This window comes from Nelusetta ayraudi, unplaced genomic scaffold (assembly GCF_046127955.1).
Source record: "Nelusetta ayraudi isolate G7.1 ecotype Tasmania unplaced genomic scaffold, CSIRO-AGI_Nayr_v1 ptg000042l, whole genome shotgun sequence".
NCBI classification, from domain to species: Eukaryota; Metazoa; Chordata; class Actinopteri; order Tetraodontiformes; family Monacanthidae; genus Nelusetta; species Nelusetta ayraudi.
This window is the reverse complement of record NW_027466092.1, coordinates 11,824,097-11,841,824: the sequence shown is the minus strand read 5'-3', so window position 1 is coordinate 11,841,824 and position 17,728 is coordinate 11,824,097. Positions and strand designations below refer to the sequence as shown.

General features: G+C 42.1%; 1 protein-coding gene across 4 annotated transcripts; it reads right to left on the bottom strand.

Annotated features, from left to right (window-relative positions):
• Positions 1-761: 761 nt before the first annotated feature.
• LOC142893653 (actin-binding LIM protein 1-like) lies at positions 762-16,481 on the bottom strand. Of its 4 annotated transcripts, XM_076034445.1 has the most exons (20): positions 16,399-16,481; positions 13,153-13,290; positions 10,730-10,913; positions 10,530-10,639; positions 9,551-9,677; positions 9,306-9,399; positions 9,066-9,153; positions 8,881-8,957; positions 8,624-8,680; positions 7,706-7,783; positions 6,766-6,936; positions 6,266-6,295; positions 5,508-5,637; positions 5,222-5,311; positions 4,281-4,328; positions 3,327-3,391; positions 3,148-3,193; positions 2,944-2,951; positions 2,100-2,180; positions 762-1,614 (listed from the first exon to the last, which is right to left on the bottom strand). In XM_076034445.1, the coding sequence occupies exons 1-20, from the start codon at positions 16,409-16,411 to the stop codon at positions 1,501-1,503; spliced, it is 1,749 nt and encodes a 582-aa protein (XP_075890560.1). In that variant the 5' UTR covers positions 16,412-16,481; the 3' UTR covers positions 762-1,500. The 4 variants fall into 4 exon arrangements, 3 of the variants coding, with proteins under 3 accessions (XP_075890560.1, XP_075890558.1, XP_075890559.1); XR_012927731.1 differs by lacking the exons at positions 762-1,614; positions 2,944-2,951 and adding an exon at positions 2,549-2,623 and having other exon boundaries at positions 2,150-2,180; positions 4,281-4,331; XM_076034443.1 differs by lacking the exons at positions 762-1,614; positions 2,100-2,180; positions 5,222-5,311 and having other exon boundaries at positions 2,878-2,951; positions 4,281-4,331.
• Positions 16,482-17,728: the final 1,247 nt, after the last annotated feature.

Below are 17,728 nucleotides of genomic sequence, written 5' to 3'. Positions count from 1 at the left end.
GACAAAGTTCTCTCAAACGACATCTCTCAGCCACAACTTCCCTCAGATGTTCTGCCATTCATTTTATTTTTTGTTTGTTTGTTTATTATTTTTTTCTTTGTCTGCTACAAAGCCTGATTTGATTTAATGGTTGTTATCAGGGTTGATGACGAGGTGACCATACGAGTCAGCTGTCAGTTGAGGCAGGACACACTAAAGATGTTTAGATATAAAGATGTTTCTGATACTGATTTACATGGGAATCCAACAGGCAACTGGCACTGAACACAAGTTATGATCTAATCCGAGTGACCCTGGTGGAGGAAAACAGCTGGCTTCTCACGACAGCTCGGCCAATCAGCTTGGCTACTTGAGACAGCAACAGTGTAAGTGGAAGAGAGTAAAACTTAATGTCTATTGTTGTACATATTTTTTAGGAGAGCGTGAGATATACAAATGAATACATAATGGTCAGATATGCTAGAATGCGAAGACAGCAACACTTTGTACTTGGAAAGAAATCTAACACAACACACCCACAACAGCTACAATGATTTCATTGTTTTCTTTGCACATTTCTTTTTCTTTTTTCAGTATGAATGATCGCGAAATAAAAGGAACCAGATTAAAAATGTCTCCTTCTCTGGGCTGTTTTTGCCACTATTGATTTTTTTTTTTTAAAGTTGCTGCAAAAAGTTGTGAGATTCACCAAGGACCAAAAACTGAATAATTACACCAAAATAACTGTGTTTACTGATCTCATTCAAAAAGACACCAATTCATTCTACTTATAGGAAGAGCAGGATTTTATTTTGTGTGCTTGAGTTGACGCACTGGTGCAGCAGAATGAGTGTCTTTTTGTTCAAAAATACAGAGCAAACATGAACAACAAAAAAAAAGCACAGAATTGTCATTAAATGTTAGTCAACATTTAAAAGCACTGATTTGAGCACAATTAAGTTTAAGTTTTGTGCTTAGACGTATGTGCAACAGAAGTGAGGGAGTAACACAACACAATAGCACATTTGGGAAACCAAACAACAAAAAGACTTTTCCAGGTTGACATTTTCATGCCTAAATATACCTTCAAGGAACATTTCTATTCAATCTCTTCATGTAGAATAATTATTCAAAGAGTCTTTGAAATTTGTTACCTTGATATGAAGATTTGTAAATACTTGAGACAGTTGTTAAAAAATATTGCACATCCTAGTTAGTGTGTTTTCAGAGTAAAACAAATTTAGCATTACCTTTCATTTAAATTCCACTCTTTTTGTAGACATTTGTCCTCACAAAACAGACAAACTCAGACAACATTTCCAGGAACATAAATCAATAATGTCCACATGTATCTGATTTAGGGTGTAAAATGCAATCAATTATTTTCAGAAGCCTACCGAAACTAACTGGGGAGCACAGCATTGTACTGCTGCTTATCTGTAGTTCCAAACCTATTTTAAGGTCCTCGCTTGACATGCAGTGCACAAAAAGAAAGAAGTGAAACTCTGTTCCAGGCAGCATTCAGAAGAGATTTGCCTTCTTCTTCATGTCATTTCGTTTCCACAGTGGAAGTTCGTTAAATTCCTGAATGTCCATACTAAAGACATTGTAGAAAGACTCAGGGGACAGGTGGCGCTGTAGAGGAAACCAAGACAAACAGTTGCATCATGGGCAAAAAGTCCTGCAATTTTCTTTTCTTAATAAAACTGTTGGTTTGACTCAGTATGGTCTCATCTGCTTTTGAATAAGAGCAAATGACAACATTGCCATAGGATTACACTTACAATTTGACTATAACCTGAAGTGAACATTTCCAGCATTTATTTAAAAAAGTAAAGATTTTGAAAGGTTAACTTTAGTCAAGTTCAGCGCTTTAACTTACAATGTATAATTTGTGGCAAATCTTATTTTCATCACCATTTAAAGGCTCAGTGAGTGAAAAACCATAATATAAAAACCCTGGAAGGTGGAAGTGCACTTTATGTAAATATAATTGGCAAACAAAAGCAAACTGCTTTTTGAGGACTTTATATGACGTGGGCCTTTATAAATAAACTTTAGGCTAGCAAATGATCAAAAAGCATCAAACTATAATAATAATAAAAAAAAAAGGACTCTACCTCCAGTCTTGTTCTGTCAATGTCTTTGGGAAGCTTCACTCGCCCTCTGTTGGCAACTGTCAGCATTTCATACGGGTAGACCTGGATATGGCAGAGAATAGTCGAAAAGGTTGAGTAACAACATGCAGACACAGTCAGTCCATTGCAAGGTTAATGCAGTGAGCTAGCTACCTAGCCTCAAGGTGCCATTTAAACGACACGTGACATGCAAAATTAGTTGCATGCTGCATGGTTGCGCAGTCATCATCAATATTTGTCTAGCTCTCGCCTAAAAGGGAAATATTCCTGCTTCATCAGTATGTGTCGATATTCCCACAAAGGATATGGTGTCCTGGACATCGCAAGACCAGCCTGGAGCTGTTGAACGACTGCAGCAATTACATCCTTGAGTTAAGGTAAAGAGAATTTGAAGCCTTGTCAAAGAGCATGGATGTGCAAACAATACTTGCTTTTGGTTCCAACAAGTTAGGCATGGACACTCCTCTCTCCATTCCTGTTAGAGGATGTGAGCCGTCATGGGGGAACTGCAGGGGAAGCACACACATGCAGCCGGAGAAGGACACGGCAGAGTTATTCCAGGATGGATTTTTTTTTTTAAATGTAGTCAAAGAGTTAGAAATGGAAATGGAAATGGAAATATTTTCATGATTTTAACTGAAATTGATGTTGGAGGGGGTCCAGGCCACAAAACAGGCCAAGAGGCTCAGAGCAGACAGAGCAGCACATGGAGAAGATTCTTGGCAAAGTTCTCACATGTGCTCTTACAAATGTGATCACACATTGTTCCTCTCAACTATTGTGTTGAGTGCAGAGCTTTGAGCTCCGTCCAGCTGCTCTCACATACCTTAAAGTCTGAAAAGGAGGTAGAAAAAAAGAAAGAAAAATGATAATTTGCAGACTTGTAAAAAAGAAATTCATTTATTCCTATTTTTTCCTCTTTATATCTTATATTTTTCTCATATTTTTTTAATTTTCAAATGTAAAAAAATAAATAATAATTCTGTAGAATTTTGTTGCGATGGAACTGTACGCATTACGGCACACTTACCTCGGAATCTGTCACCACTGGAACGGGAGAAATCAGCCGAGCGCGGCTTGACGAGAGGGAAACACATCACGTTGTTAGTTGTTTGTGCACAGGAATCAGTCAACAGCAGTCAAAGGAGCGTCTCGTACAACAACAGCATTACACAATTATACGAGGGAAGGGTGACGTGCAGCTCTTACTGGATTAAGGCCGCTGCGACCGTATCCAGGCAGAGAGGCTGCTTGAGAGCTGGAGGAATTTGGATCTGTGTGAAAGTGAAACAGCAGACAGATTAACCTATAATGAGACGACTTACAGTCAGACTGGGCCCTGTGCCCGAAGATCAGTCTTACTGAGCAAAATATACCTCCCCAGTGGCTTTAAATAGCTCTTTTTCTCAGGACTGCTCTCTTTTTTTGAAAGTCTAGCTTACAACAGGCCTAGCAAGTCTGTGAACTTGTTCAAGTTCACAGACTTGTTAACTTGTACTTTATTGTATTACTTTCATTCATTCATCTTCTATACCCACTTATTCCTCTTCAGGATCACGGGGGTCTGCTGGAGCCTATCCCAGCTGTCTTAGGGCGAAGGCAGGGTGACACCCTGGACAAGTCGCCAGTTCATCGCAGGGCCACATAGAAACAGACAACCATTCACACTCACATGCACACCTTTGGACAATTTAGAGTGTTCAATTGACCTCACATGCATGTTTTTGGACTATGGGAGGAAGCCGGAGAACCCGGAGTCCGGAGAGAACCCACGCAGACACAGGGAGAACATGCAAACTCCACACAGAAAGGTCCCAGGCCTGAGCCCCGGAATCGAACCCACGACCTTCTTGCTGTGAGGCGGCAGCGCTAACCACTGCGCCACCGTGTCGCTATTGTATTACTTCTCTTTAGTTATTTATAGTGCACTTTTTCATGCCTATAGGTACAATTGCAGGAATGTGCTTTGGCCCTGGAATGATTCTTTTTCAAACGTGCGCTCAACTGAAAACAAAAACATGTCAAAGTCAACATCAACAGTGTGTAGTGGCAGTAGCAGTAGCTGTCTGAATGTACAGTAATTTGCATCCCTTAAACCAGCAGAACTGCATGTAGTCTGTGGATTAAGAGGAATAAAGGAAGGCAGGGACGGTATTGCAGTACCTTGTTTGTAAATCGGAGGCCTCCTGTACATGTCAAGGCCTTCGTCAACTGCTGAGGAAAAGAACAGAGTCAGTGGGTAAATTCAATACAAAAATGAGCCACAGCAAATATACTGCTTGTTTTTTTGTTTGGTTTTATTAACCTGCAGAATTATTATTTTTTTATTATTATTTTTTTTTAATCTCGCAAGACCCAATATTCCGTCTGATTTCTTTTCTGTCACATTTTGTTTGTATGTCATCCTCCACCTGGGATGTGACTATATGTACTCTGAGATATGGAGGAATGTAGTAAATATACTGTTTGTATCTATTTATATATATATATATATACATATATGTATATATATATATATATATATATATATATATATATATATATATATATATATATATATTTATATATATATACATATATATATGATTGCTGTGCATTACAATCACGTAAACAAACTGCTTGTCTGTCTGTCTCTCTGTTCACATTTCTGGGGATTTTACTGACAGATATTACAGACACACGTTGTTCTTGGATAATAGAACGATCAATCGAACAGTCAGTGGGATTTGAAAATGTATTTAATCAAGCATATTGTTACACTACCCTCTTTGGTGTCCTCTCTGGCTATTTGAATGTGTTGAAATGAAAAGAAAGGTTACAGAGCAAAAATATCCAAAATGGGGCGGAGGAACAAGAAATGTGTGACCGGGATTCTCTCTCAACCTGCCACTAGATGGCTCAGTGTCATTACTAATAAAGAACCTAAACTACTTCTTCAGCTGTGACGTTTTCCAATAACCGGTGCAGTTTCAGTAATTACTTAAGGCTGGATTTCTTGTTTTATTTTATTATTTTTTTGTTTTTTATTGTACTTGCCGCGTGCATACTTATGAAAACATACAGGTGAGAGAAAAGGGATGCAGAGGAGCAGCAAGGGATCTTACCTTCAGCCTGGGAGGGAAAGTGGTGATTTAAAGAGGAAGTGGGGCTTGTGTCATTTTTGCGAGAGCATAAAGACGCAGAAAACATTGATCCTGCTTATTAGGAATGTGGGAGGTGGGGGGCAGGGGTGAGGAGAAGGAGGAGAAGGAAGTGCACAGTGGGAAAGAAGGGAAGTGGTGACAGATGTGATCTGTGGGGTTAAAATCTCATCTAGGCCAGAGAAGACAAAGGTGATTTCCTAAAAAATAAATAAATAAATAAACATAAATTGGCTTTGGCTTCTCTCACCTGGTCGGTGGAAGTGTTGTGGCGACCGAGACACTGAAGGGGAGTAGCTGTGACGGTTGTACATCGCGTGCATTCCGAACGAGCCGTGGCTGGTTGATTTTGGGATGGTCTTCCTTCCATCAAGGCTGTCCTGTAAAGGAGGAAGGAACAAGTTTAAAATGCAACATTAGGGTCCGGTTTATATCTTTGTTTCATTAAAGGCCACATTCTGCAAAATTAGTGATGATGGGGCAAAAACGTTATATTTTCTTAAAGAATAATTGCCAGCCCTAAGTCTAAATTTCACTCCTTTAACTTGTGGTTAACTTCATATGAAATGCAATACCTCTTCAAGAACGGGTTACTTTAGCATACATATTGTGTTTTTACCGGAGATTCAATGTCTTGCCCTCAGCTATTTTGTAATGTGCGGGGTGTTGGCTTCCTTTTGACTAATGTCTAGTAAACATTTATCTCTGTGAAGAAATTGGCTTTCATCTTTAAGCGGCATTAAACAACAATAGTAGTTGCAACTGAGGAAAGTATTCACATGTGGTCACCAGTGCCAAAGATTTGGGTGCATTTATGCTTGAAGTGACCGTTTGAAGGTCTGTTGAGTTCCACCACCTAATCCCACTGCTTTATCCCTACCAGATCTACTGAATTTTTGGGACGATTAATCACGTGTGGCTGCTCCACCGGAGTGAGGAATGCAAAAAGTAAAGTTCTGAATGTGGAACCTTGAATTTAGTTTTATGAACAATCAAGTAAATATTTACCTCTGTGCTCACAGATACATTTCCTGGAGACTGAATGGGAGGACAGGGAGAAGAGGAATGAATTGGAAAGTAGAAGACATTTCATGTTTCTCTAAACTCAGAAAAAAGACAAGACATACAACCCCGATGATGTCATAGCGACACACATTAACGTTTAAGATGTTTTGAAATAGAATTTTAAAAAATGGGAAATTGAGCCAGTATTGGAATTTAGATGTGTATGAGGTTTAATGCGAAGGGAAATATGCACAGTAAAACGTTTATTTTATTTTATTTATTTTTTTAAAGAAAACCCAACTTTAAAGAAAACATTCTTCCATGTTCCAAAACTGTCAATGAGGCATGGTCCTGTGTGCCTGCAGGTGTATTATTCGCTTACAACAACTCGCTGGTCTGGTCTGATGAAGTGCAACGAGTCAAAGCAAGACAACAGGATTTAAAGTCAATGACACAGAAACATGCCACTGAGTGTGAACTTGCATGGTAGCGCAGGAGGTTACCTCTGCAGGGCTTTGCCTCTCCTGCCTGTTGGCTTTGTTGTCCAAAGTAGAGGAGTTGCCGTTCGCACACTTATAGGATATCATATCAGGATGCTCTATGTCATATATAGCCTTGACTCTGGGAATTGCCGCTAAGTCTCGGTAATCAATGATCTCGTTATCTACTTTTGCCTGGGACAGGTAAGGATAGAGGGAGAGAGGGAGGGAGGGGTGTAGGCGAGGAGGAAACGGAGGGCAGGAGGTGAAAGGAGCAGACAGGTCAGCGGAGGTCAGGTCAAAGGTCAAAGGTTGCATGACATCACTGCACAAAGGAATAAAACTTTAATCCCGCAACACTACGGTAGTCTGACTTTGGCACGTTGGATGAACAAAACATAATCTCGGAGGCTCGCTTATGTTTCACTTGTCTTCACGTGTGATGGAGACTCATGGGGCGAGTTGTTTTACATGGGGGAGGGAGGTAAAGTTTATTCCACACAATAAACCAGCAGGGACACTGAAAGCACCACGTCGCGTTTAACCATGGAAAGCCATCTGAAGTGCCAGCGCATTCAGATTGCTCGAAGCCAAACAAATGGAGATTCCCCTTCAATGTGTGGTTGATTCCGCGGGCTCGTTGTCATTCAACCACAATTGAAATCTCGCTCTTTCTCTCACAAGCAAAATAAAGCAAGCAAAAATAAAAGTTCCGATCAGTCAAGGTACAGGGGGACAGAAATAAAAAGGTTTTTTTTTTCAGTAGAGATGTAGATTCATTTAGACTATTATTTTTTTGCTAAATTTGCTGTCTGCGTTTTATTGTCAATATTAACATCTTGCAAGACCGACACTGTCCGTGCGACTCCCCTGTGCAAACAGAGGATAAATGAGAGTGAATTAAGCCCCGTTGCGAAGCGAGCAACGTGGAAGACGTTCGGCAGATGTGGACGCCGGAACTTACGCAGATCGTTCGACTGGGACTTCCAGGCGTGCACGAGCCGGGTCTGGAGCTGGAGCTTTCAGAAGAGGATCTGGCAGTCTGAAAAAATAAAAGAGAGACAAAATGGCTTTTTAAATCTTTTCTTTTAATACCTCAAACGAACACCTGATTTTATTGACATTTTTTTTTTTTTATCTCAAGCATGAGATGACGCAGATTAAATGTCCCACATTATACCTATTTGCACATCTTAGACTAGACTCTGATGGCTTTGCATTATTAATTTCTATCTACCAATCTCCATGGAACAGCATATTATATTCAGCCCTCTGTTTAAGGCCTTCTGCAAAAACAGTGGGCTTTACCCCAGGTAGTTCCACCTTTCACTTGTCTGGCTGGGGATAACCTGTAAGAAGTATCTGTGCCCTTTGTGACATCATTATCATCATCAAAATGGCCAATTCCCATATTCTAGGACATTTTAAAAACAAAAAAAACAACAAAACAAAACAGTAGAGCAATTAAAATCAGAAAATGATGTGTTGTATGACTATTCTTATTTCTGCAGAGATCACAGACCGCACAGATATTCGTATTATGGTTAGAAATAGTGAGAAAGTGAATTTTGCATAATATGGGACTATTTTTCAAGCATGTTTTACATGTTGCAGATACTGCTTGCTGACAGCAGATGACACGGCCAAACATGCAACTTGGTCCAAACTAATGTGCCACATGCGGGAGCTCATCTTTCACAATCATTCTACGAATTGAAAAGTCTGAAATTTTCAGTTCCTTTCAAGTGACACGCAAGACCTAAGAGCTCAGGCCAGTGCACAAAGTGCTCGTGTTGCATGTGAAACAAGCCCGTGCGGCTAATCTCAAGGCATGAGATTACAGCCTGCTATGCGGATGCGCAGGGCAGCTCACACTATTGACCTTCAGGCCTTGAGGTGGGTAATAGAAATCAAGACTGGGAGTTTTTGGTCTGCCGACCTGAGAAAGGAGAGATGGTGACATGAAACGAGTTTAATGAAACAAAGTTTCGGTGACAGGCACCTGTGTAGGAGAGACATAAGGACCTGGCTCTCTGTCTCTCTCTCTCTCTCTCTCTCTCTCTCTCTCTCTCTCTCTCTCTCTCTCTCTCACACACATACACACACACACACACACACAGCTCATTAAAGACTTCCTACCCTGTCACCGTCCTCCATCCTGTGGCTGCTGTGGCTGCTGCCACTGCCTCTGCACTGTGGGTGCCAAACTGTGGATCCTGTCAAGACATGAACAGTTATCTGCTGCACTGACTCACAGTCGAAGGATCTGCAGTTTTTCCATACAAGTGCATCGCTCGGTGCAGATAAAAGTATTTCCGACTGACCTTGCACATACATTTCCTCCCCTTCTGTGAACAATTTGTCACATCGGCTGCATCTGGCACACGTGGGGTGATAATGTTTGTCCCCAGCCTGAAACAGATTCCCCCAAAAATATGGATGATCAAGAATATGTAATCTACTTTATGTGAGCAGATTCCTTTGCATCTACAAAGTTACGGCATCATGCTTTGAAACAGTCAGACTTGTCGAGTGGTGGGATCAAACTCATATCACAGCCTCACCTCTAGGACTTTTCCAGTTATATACTTTTGGCACATGACACATTGTATTCCAAATTGAATCTGGTAATCCCTCTCACAATAAGGAATGCCGTCTCTGAAAAAACAAAAGGTTATGTCAATACATATACACACACATGTATAATTAGAACATGTAGTCACGGGCATTTATATTGTCAGGTTTAAGTTATGGTATAGAGAACACTGTGGGCACAATGAAAAGGTATAACAGGGAAATTTGTGTTTACTTGCTGATGTACTCTCCGCTCAGCACCTTCCTGCAGGCTTTGCACTTGAAGCAGCCCAGATGCCACTGACCGCCCAGGGCCAGGAGAGCCTGGCCATTTTTGATGTCTCGACCACAGCCGGAACAATCTGACATCACAGAAACCATGTCTTACAAAAGTGTACAACAAATAAGCAGGCAGACTTCATGTAATACTTTTACACCAAAATTTTGTTTTCTTATTTAAAGGTCCTACACAAATATTAAGTGTATGCAGCAAGCACGTCCCCAAACTGCCAAGTCCCCAGAAACAGAAGGTGCAAGAAAGCGTTAGATTTTTTCTATGCTTCTCTCGATTTTTTAATTATTTATTCATTTTTTTGGATAAAATGAGGCTGCGGTGGGGCAGCCTGGGGGGAACCTCAGAGATCTGGAAACACACACGACACCCCCTTGAATGTCAAGTCAAACTCCACCACCTGCTGCAAGCTGCTTTGCTTCATCGCGGCACCGCAGCGAGATCCTCTTAAGCCCCGGGGGGCTTTGTGAGTCTGGATCCTCCGCTGAGCTCTCCTCCATGGTTCAAGTTGAAGTAAGCCTATAGACCTCCTCGCACGTTTGACTAGGTCACTGACCTGGCGGGACCCCCGCGGGTGACACACATTTTAAGGTGATACTGAGCTCCGTGGTGAAAGTGCTAATAGGCTCGGCTGACGCCCGGTCTTGGCGTGCAGCATCCATAAACACAAACAATGCCTTGAAGAATTTTTTTTTTTACGCGTCCACGATGACAGGCGGACCACACTGACCTTGAACAGCTCAGGATAAACTAAATAAAGGCTGGCAAAGGAGCCACAGCTGGCCAACGTTCAGAGCATAAATCCGCAGGCTGATTGTACCTTTGCATTGGATCAAAGTCCTTGACCTATTGTCAAGCTTTCGCGAATAAATACTTTTTGATTAAAGCAGCGGATTAAATGTCAGGATGTTCCCCCACTCACTGCTGGGACAGCTGAGGCCGCTCGACGTCGGGGATGGGGGGCGAACGCAGCGCTGGCAGAGGCAGTCCCTCCGGCTGAAGGTGACGCACTCCCCGGCAGGAAAGGCCTGTCTGAGGGACGCAGGTTCATAGATTTACACAGCGGTACAAGGAAAAAAACCCACCTTGTGATTCCAACTTTTTAAACAGTAGTTCACCTACTTGCAGATGGTGCACACAAAGCAAGCGGGGTGGTAGGTCTTGCCCAGGACCGTCACCACCTCCCCCTCCACAAACTCACTGCAGTTGCTGCAGAGCGTGCCGTGGAGCCTCTGGAAGTCCAGCGGGCAGAGGCAGTCGCCGCTCCGCATGAAGAAGCCGCTCTGAGCCAGGTCGCAGCCGCACACTGTGGACACACAAGCAAGTGTCAGGGGTTGACTAACAGAAAATACTGACAACCTGTGGCTTAACGGGGTTTCAGGCTACGGTGATATCCTGCAGGAGGGGTAGAGACTAGATTGGCTTAATTCAATGCTGATGTTGATTTGATCAGATTTAAATTCTGCACACTTCCTCAGCTGTGTTGCACAACGAGTCGTCTGTCAGACTGTTCCATCATCAGTCAACCTGCTTGATTAGTTCTTCATGAATAAAAAAAAAATATTGTTTGAATTGATTGGACTTGTTTTTTGTAGAGACTTGGGCAAAGTGCAACTGTTGCAAACTGCCCTAAAAACCACAGAAGAAGACAATCAAGCGATTCAGCTAGTGCTAATGAGAACAGGTCAGACGCTGCAGTAGCAACAGTTTTTTTTCAAAGTGTCCTTTTTACATTAAAATTAAAACAACAGCAAAGGTCACTGAAGCCCAAAGTAAGAATTGGCTCATTGTGGGTCTTCATGAGGCAGTGATGCACCAATCAGAAGCCTCGAGCTGTTCCTTCCTGGCCTGACTGTCAGTAAAAATCAGATCGATCAACATAACACGGTCAACAAAATCACCTTAAATTATTTTAATGGCTCCCTCTTAAATATGCTTTAGTCTCAGTCATCTCAAGGTTTATGGTTCAAAGTTCAAGGTTTCTTTATTTGTACCTGACAGTAAATTTGATGTGCACACAGAAAACTCGGCAATCTCAGCTAAAAATAACACCATGGGACAGTCTTACAAGAAAATGGCAAACAAGAGCTCCGCAGACATTTGTTCCCAAATAGCTCCCGTAAATGTGGTGTGCAAAGTTTTTTGTCTAAACGGAAGGCTGATAACGCCTGCTGAGAGCTGCCCGATTCCCACAACAGCTCTTCTTCACCCGACAACAAGAGGGAATGGCTCTTTAAATGTGCACGAGGAAGTCAAACACCTGGTCAGTCTCGTGTTTCCATTTCTGCCAAGCTATCTTAAGTGTTTTTGTGCTCGTATCTCTATCTCTCTCTCCCTCTGTGTGTGTGTGTGTGTGTGTGTGTGTGTGTGTGTGTGTGTGTGTGTGTGTGTGTGAGTGATGAGTTCATGGTCAAGGAGGCAACAGGAGTCTTTTTTTTTCTTGGTCGTCAACTTGTCTGGGGCCATTTGATCCCTGTTTCTGACACTCCTCCCCCACCGACACTTCAGCCGTCCTGCCATGACACAATGCCCCAGCCAAGGATAGATGCTCTATTATTAACCTCCTGCCATGCTCACCCCCAACACAATACTTAAAAAAATAGATCACTGTGGAAGAAATAAGTGTAAGAGGGGAATTACTAAAACTGACTCTATTTAAAGAAAGGACTGTCTAACTTCTTGAACTGAGCTTTAATTTAATTTTAAGAAAAATAATTATTTTTCTCAATTTACCACAACAAATATGAACATAAACACTATTACAAAACCATTAAGTTTTTCCAATTATATTCTCCCTAATGCCCCTCATGGTTTTATTTAACCACTATTGCCAGCGCGTATAAATATTTGTACTGTATTTCAGCATACCATTATTTAGATTTTTCCCGCCTGTAATCACCTGTAATGAAGTGATTATGTTTTATTACCTTGTAGCTGGACTTGACATTCTGATTGTGTCCCCATTAAACTGGCACTGCACACTGATGAAAATACTGCAGGCTCTGCCGCTCTGAGAGACTCTTTGTGTCTACTCTGCTGTGCGCAGCATCAGAGTGGGATGAAAAGGCGAAAAACACGGGAAGCTCGTCACTTTCAATTAGCGGGCACAATGGCCTGTTGAGAAAATATTTTCTCCACGAGCAGCTCGACTGAATGTCGGACAAGCCGGGAGCTTCTCACAAGAGCCCATTGTGCACGCAGCGAAAGGTTGATTATATTTGATGGCATGGGCGAAGTTACAGAGCTCCCAGGAGGTTCTACTCCATCTTGAGGTTTAATAGCTTCATTTCCTGCAGTTTGTGTTGAACATTAAGTATCACTTGACAAACACGCTGATGCAGCAGGAAGCCAAAGATATTCATCAGCGGATTTGGTCAAGTTCACCAACTGGTTATGAACCTAGAATGTGTTCTGATGATATGTGACAGTGAGGCACTTCGGGTGTCTTCCAACATAGAATATAATCAAACGTGGCTGGAGACATTTGTTCTAACTGGAGAGCGTGACAGCCAACCTGTACTCATGGACACAGTGACGTCACTGACCTTTGCAGGTGAAGCACTTTATGTGGAAGTGGTTGGTCTGGACCCGCAGCACCTCTCCTCTGCAGGGCTGTCCGCATTTGAAGCACTGGATGATCCGCTTCCCCCCATTGGGGTGGCAGCCATCCTGGGTGTGTAGAACTGAGGGGAAAGAAAGTCACAGCTTTACAAAAGTCGTGGTCTTAGTTGTCTTATAATAGCAGTGGAGCACATGGCAAATAATAATACCTGAATATACTGATAATGAGTGATTGGTTAAGTAAGGTTTTAAGTCTATCTATCTATCTATCTATCTATCTATCTATCTATCTATCTATCTATCTATCTATCGAGACCTCAAATATTTTAAACTTCAATTTTGTCCAGAAATGTCTTTCAGAACAAGTTTACACTAAAAGCAACTACTTCTATTTAATGTCTGAAGATTTACATTTTTCCCATTCATCAGTCTGTGGCCTGAGGGCTGCACTTTTTTTTTCTTTCAACAACCACTAATAATCTACAGCTAATCCGTAGTCAGGACGTGACATTTGTGAAGTTTGCAAATGCAAATCAAACATCCACACGCAGCCATCCAAACATTTTGAACATGGGGGGATTAGAAAGGCACAGATGAGAAGCACGGTCTTCATCATGAAAACCCATTTTGTCCACAACTGCAGGTTAATTCCGTTTCTGTCAGAGTACTTCATGACAACAGCAGCATTGGCCTCCCGTCACTGCTTACATAACTCAACAGAATGAACGGACAAGCTTTGCAGTGGAACAGGAACATAGACAGATAGTTGCAGTTATCCGCAGGGAAGAGCAACAGGACCACACAGAGAAGCACTGTACCGGTACGTGTTCCCCAGTGTCCCTTTCCTCCTCCTGTTTACTGCGGCGTGATGTCTCAGTCCTGCACTGCGAATCTCTGCCGTGCTAAACGGCAGCGGGAGCGCTGGATTCCTGCACAATCTAATCAAGGCCCACTTGAAAGGTCTTGAATGCGATTAGTGGAGGGAGGAAGGAATGTGGCGCAGTGAGAGCACCGCATCTCTCCGTGTTTAGACAAATAGATAAAGAGACATATGTGATCTTTTCTGACCAAAAAAAAAAAAAAAATGTTCAGCCATGATAGATCACATCAAGATCACATCACATCAAAAAGATCACATCAGCCAGCTGGGCACACAGTTTAGGAATATGGCTGTTAGCTGTTATCAGTTAGTCGGCCAAAACTAAAACGGGTTTGTCAGCACTGGAAGCCAGGAGTTGAGACGTTCAACAGCTCTGAGCTGCTACCCAACTGTTCCGGCGGCTCGAGTCGACTTGTGAGGCCTCGTGAATACTGAGAAAACTGCCGAGCACCTTTGGTATGCAGTGGTGGCAGCGGCGGGCCTCGATCTGCCTCACAACAGGGGAGATTTGTCACTGTGGCAACAAGCCGTGTAAGTCACAAACGGCGTCAAATCCTGGAAATCAAAAAAAACTGGTGCGCACGTCACGCTGTGCACTTCTTCCCCTGGTAAAACTGGCTTGTTTGCTGGTAGACATGAATATTCAGTGTCCCTTCACTGTCTGATCTCTCAGACTGAGGCTTCTGAAAGTCTTAAAGACCTTTGCGTGCAGGGAAACACAAACTATTTACGACATGCACAGTAGTGCCTGTGTCGCTTAACACAAGATATAACATAATACAAAGTCAGGGAGTTTTGGCCGTGGTAATTAGGCAAGGAGTTAGTCCATTTTTCATAGGTTTTCCATGTAGGACAGTGTATTACAGGCCTTTCCAGAAATACATATAACATGCACTCGGAGATTAAATGTTGTTCATGTGGGATGAACCCTTCCTTTGGCCCCTGCAACCAAATATAACTGGATGCACAGCCCGGCTGACCCTTGTCCTGGAACACTTTGGTATTCTATCATGACAAAAGTAAAATGCCAACACAAACACGCATAACTCATTATTCCATAAAGACAAGGGTGGCTGTGCTTTATAAATTCTTTAAATGAATGGCTTCATTAAGACAAATAAGGCCTAGTTTTAAAGTTCATTGACACAAAAAAATTCTCTTGTATCCAGATTCAGCAAAAATCTTGTTTTTTCCATCATCACACAAAAGAGCCATCTATTATTTGCTGTCTTCAACTCGTGCAATGCCGATATGGTGACAAGTCTTAGCGGCTGGTAGATTTAGAAAGACAGCAAATGGAGAGAAACCTGAGATAGGCGGCTAATCACACAGCCCATTATATAAAGCAGTGACAATCTGCATCTGTGCGCATGTGTGTGTGTTTGTGCGTGTGCGTGTGTGTGGGAGTGAGAGGGTGTAGTTTGTGATTTAAGTACAACTGATTCTTTTTGAGTATTGAGTTACCATTTAAATGATAAAAAAAAAAACATAATAAATCCAAGCCTCTACAGGACAATGACATAATATTTCTATGGATTCTTCTTGTCGGGCAGTTTGCAATACAAGCAATTTTTCTTCCATAAGTATAGAAAAACAAAAACGTACTAAAGGCTTGAGCCTTGGTCCAGTTAACTACACTGACGTGCTTAACCTTTACACCTCCTGTTCCCATTTAAAAAAAAAAGTTCCAACAATCTTGCATTAGTTATTATTTGGTTAAACTAAAATGGTGGGTGTGTCCCTTAACATGCAGACACTCTTTGACTAAACCAGGAGCCACGACAGAAATGTTACCAACAATGCATTTAATTTGTTCCTTGTGGCTGAGAAATCAAATAATTAGGCTGAGACACGGGGCGATTGTGCAGAAATCACATGCTGGTCTTATCTCCCCGTGATGGTCCACAGTTAGCTGGAACAGCTGCACTTGCACTTTTCCCCACTTGGCTACTACACCGTTGCTCTTTCAGTATAAGTTCAACTTTTAAGGTTTGTGGCGAAGGTTTAAGAATCGCAGCTGGTGTTAAAAGGTAGTGGACTAATGTTTCAGGAATCACAAGGTGAGGATTTCACATCACGGACTATCAGCTTCAGTAGAAAGTTTGACAGATCAGGAGAAGATTATATTGCAAGAAAATGCTCCTTACTCAGGCAAGAAAATTAAACAATTAGAAAGAGAAAAATAAAACAAGCAACACAGTGAACATGTTGGTAAGAGATTAGGCTGCTTTTCATGGAAGAAAATGTGTCACAAAGTAAAAGCAAGCACGAAAGAAACACTAACACACACACACACACACACACACACACACACACACACACACACACACTAACACACAAAGTTATCTACCTTTCTCTTTCATGACAGTTGGTTTCTGTGGCTGAGTGTGGAGGAGAGTGCGGAGGAGGAGAGTGAGGACAGCAGCTAACTGGACTGCTGGTCCAGGGGGAAAAGGGGTGGTCCAAAACAAAGAGGGCAGGAGAGAGAGAGGGTGCGTGCACGTGTGTGTGTGTGTGTGTGTGTGTGTGTGTGTGTGTGTGTGTGTGTGTGTGTGTACAGCCGTATACTACAAGTGTTTTTTTCTTCTTTTGTAAATCTAGAATCCCTTTTGCACAAAATCAGAAGTGACAGCAGAACTTGCAAGACCTTTCTCTGCACGTGCACTGCCGTTAAATGTGTTTCAGAAGCAAGTTGAAGCGAGGCCAGAGGTTGGATGGCAGCCAAGTCATGCATCAACATCTGATCATGGGTTGAAGTGATAAGAAGAGTTTGAGCAAAGTGAAATCTGACTGTTTCCTTCCATATATACGAAATACTGTAAGTGACTAGGACATTTAAGTATGTGGATTCTTACTGTAGCGTATTTAAAGCAGCAAACACATCATAATCACATAACAGGAAAAACAGCAAATGTTGTTACAGGAAATTCGTAATCCTCAATAGAATCAGGAGAGAAACATCATGTTTAGCTCTACAGTTCCTATATAGTTCTAGAGTTCCACCTATAGTTCTTCCCAACACTTTACTGCAGCCAACAGAAGCTGACGTCAACCGCATATCTGTAGAAACGAGCATATGGAAAGTATTTTGGGTGCAATTTTGTTTTGTTTTTGTAGCACGGACAGCAGTTACGAAAAGCTGTTTATTCGAAGTGTCCAATTAACAGCAGAATTGCAGCTAACAGACTGGCAATAATTTCCACTTTTTTGATGGAGGAAGTAAAGAAATATTTTTAATGAATGATCGCTGTCTTTGCAAGTTTCTGTTCAATACAGACACAGTGATTGACCCTTTTCAGGCACTCAGCGGAACAAGACTAGAGTGCCAATAGTGGATATAACCACACATATGACCATTTTTCATGAGTGACTTTAAAGATGTTCATGTTCAAATCAGTGTAGAAGGTTTCACATTCAGATCTTGGCCAATTCAAAATTTTTGAGGTGAACACTTGAGCCCCTTACTTGACATTTCTGCAGGTATGCTGGCCAGCTTCTCGCACAGGATGTAGTCGTTGGGGTTGATGAACGGCAGCTGCTCCATCATGGACTGCTTGGGGATGAGGTAGAGGACCTCGGCCAGTTCGCCATCCTCGATGATGGACATGCGCCGCACCGAGTTCTTCCTCTTGACCCGGTCCAGGACCACCATGTCGTTGCCGTGCGTGGAGCCGCAGATC

Coding starts and splice junctions, on each gene's coding strand:
- LOC142893653 (XM_076034445.1), bottom strand. Junction 8,681..8,880: donor GGATGGAGGACGGTGACAGG/GTAGGAAGTCTT, acceptor CTCCTTTCTCAG/GTCGGCAGACCAAAAACTCC. Junction 3,194..3,326: donor GTCGCAGCGGCCTTAATCCA/GTAAGAGCTGCA, acceptor CCTCTCGTCAAG/CCGCGCTCGGCTGATTTCTC.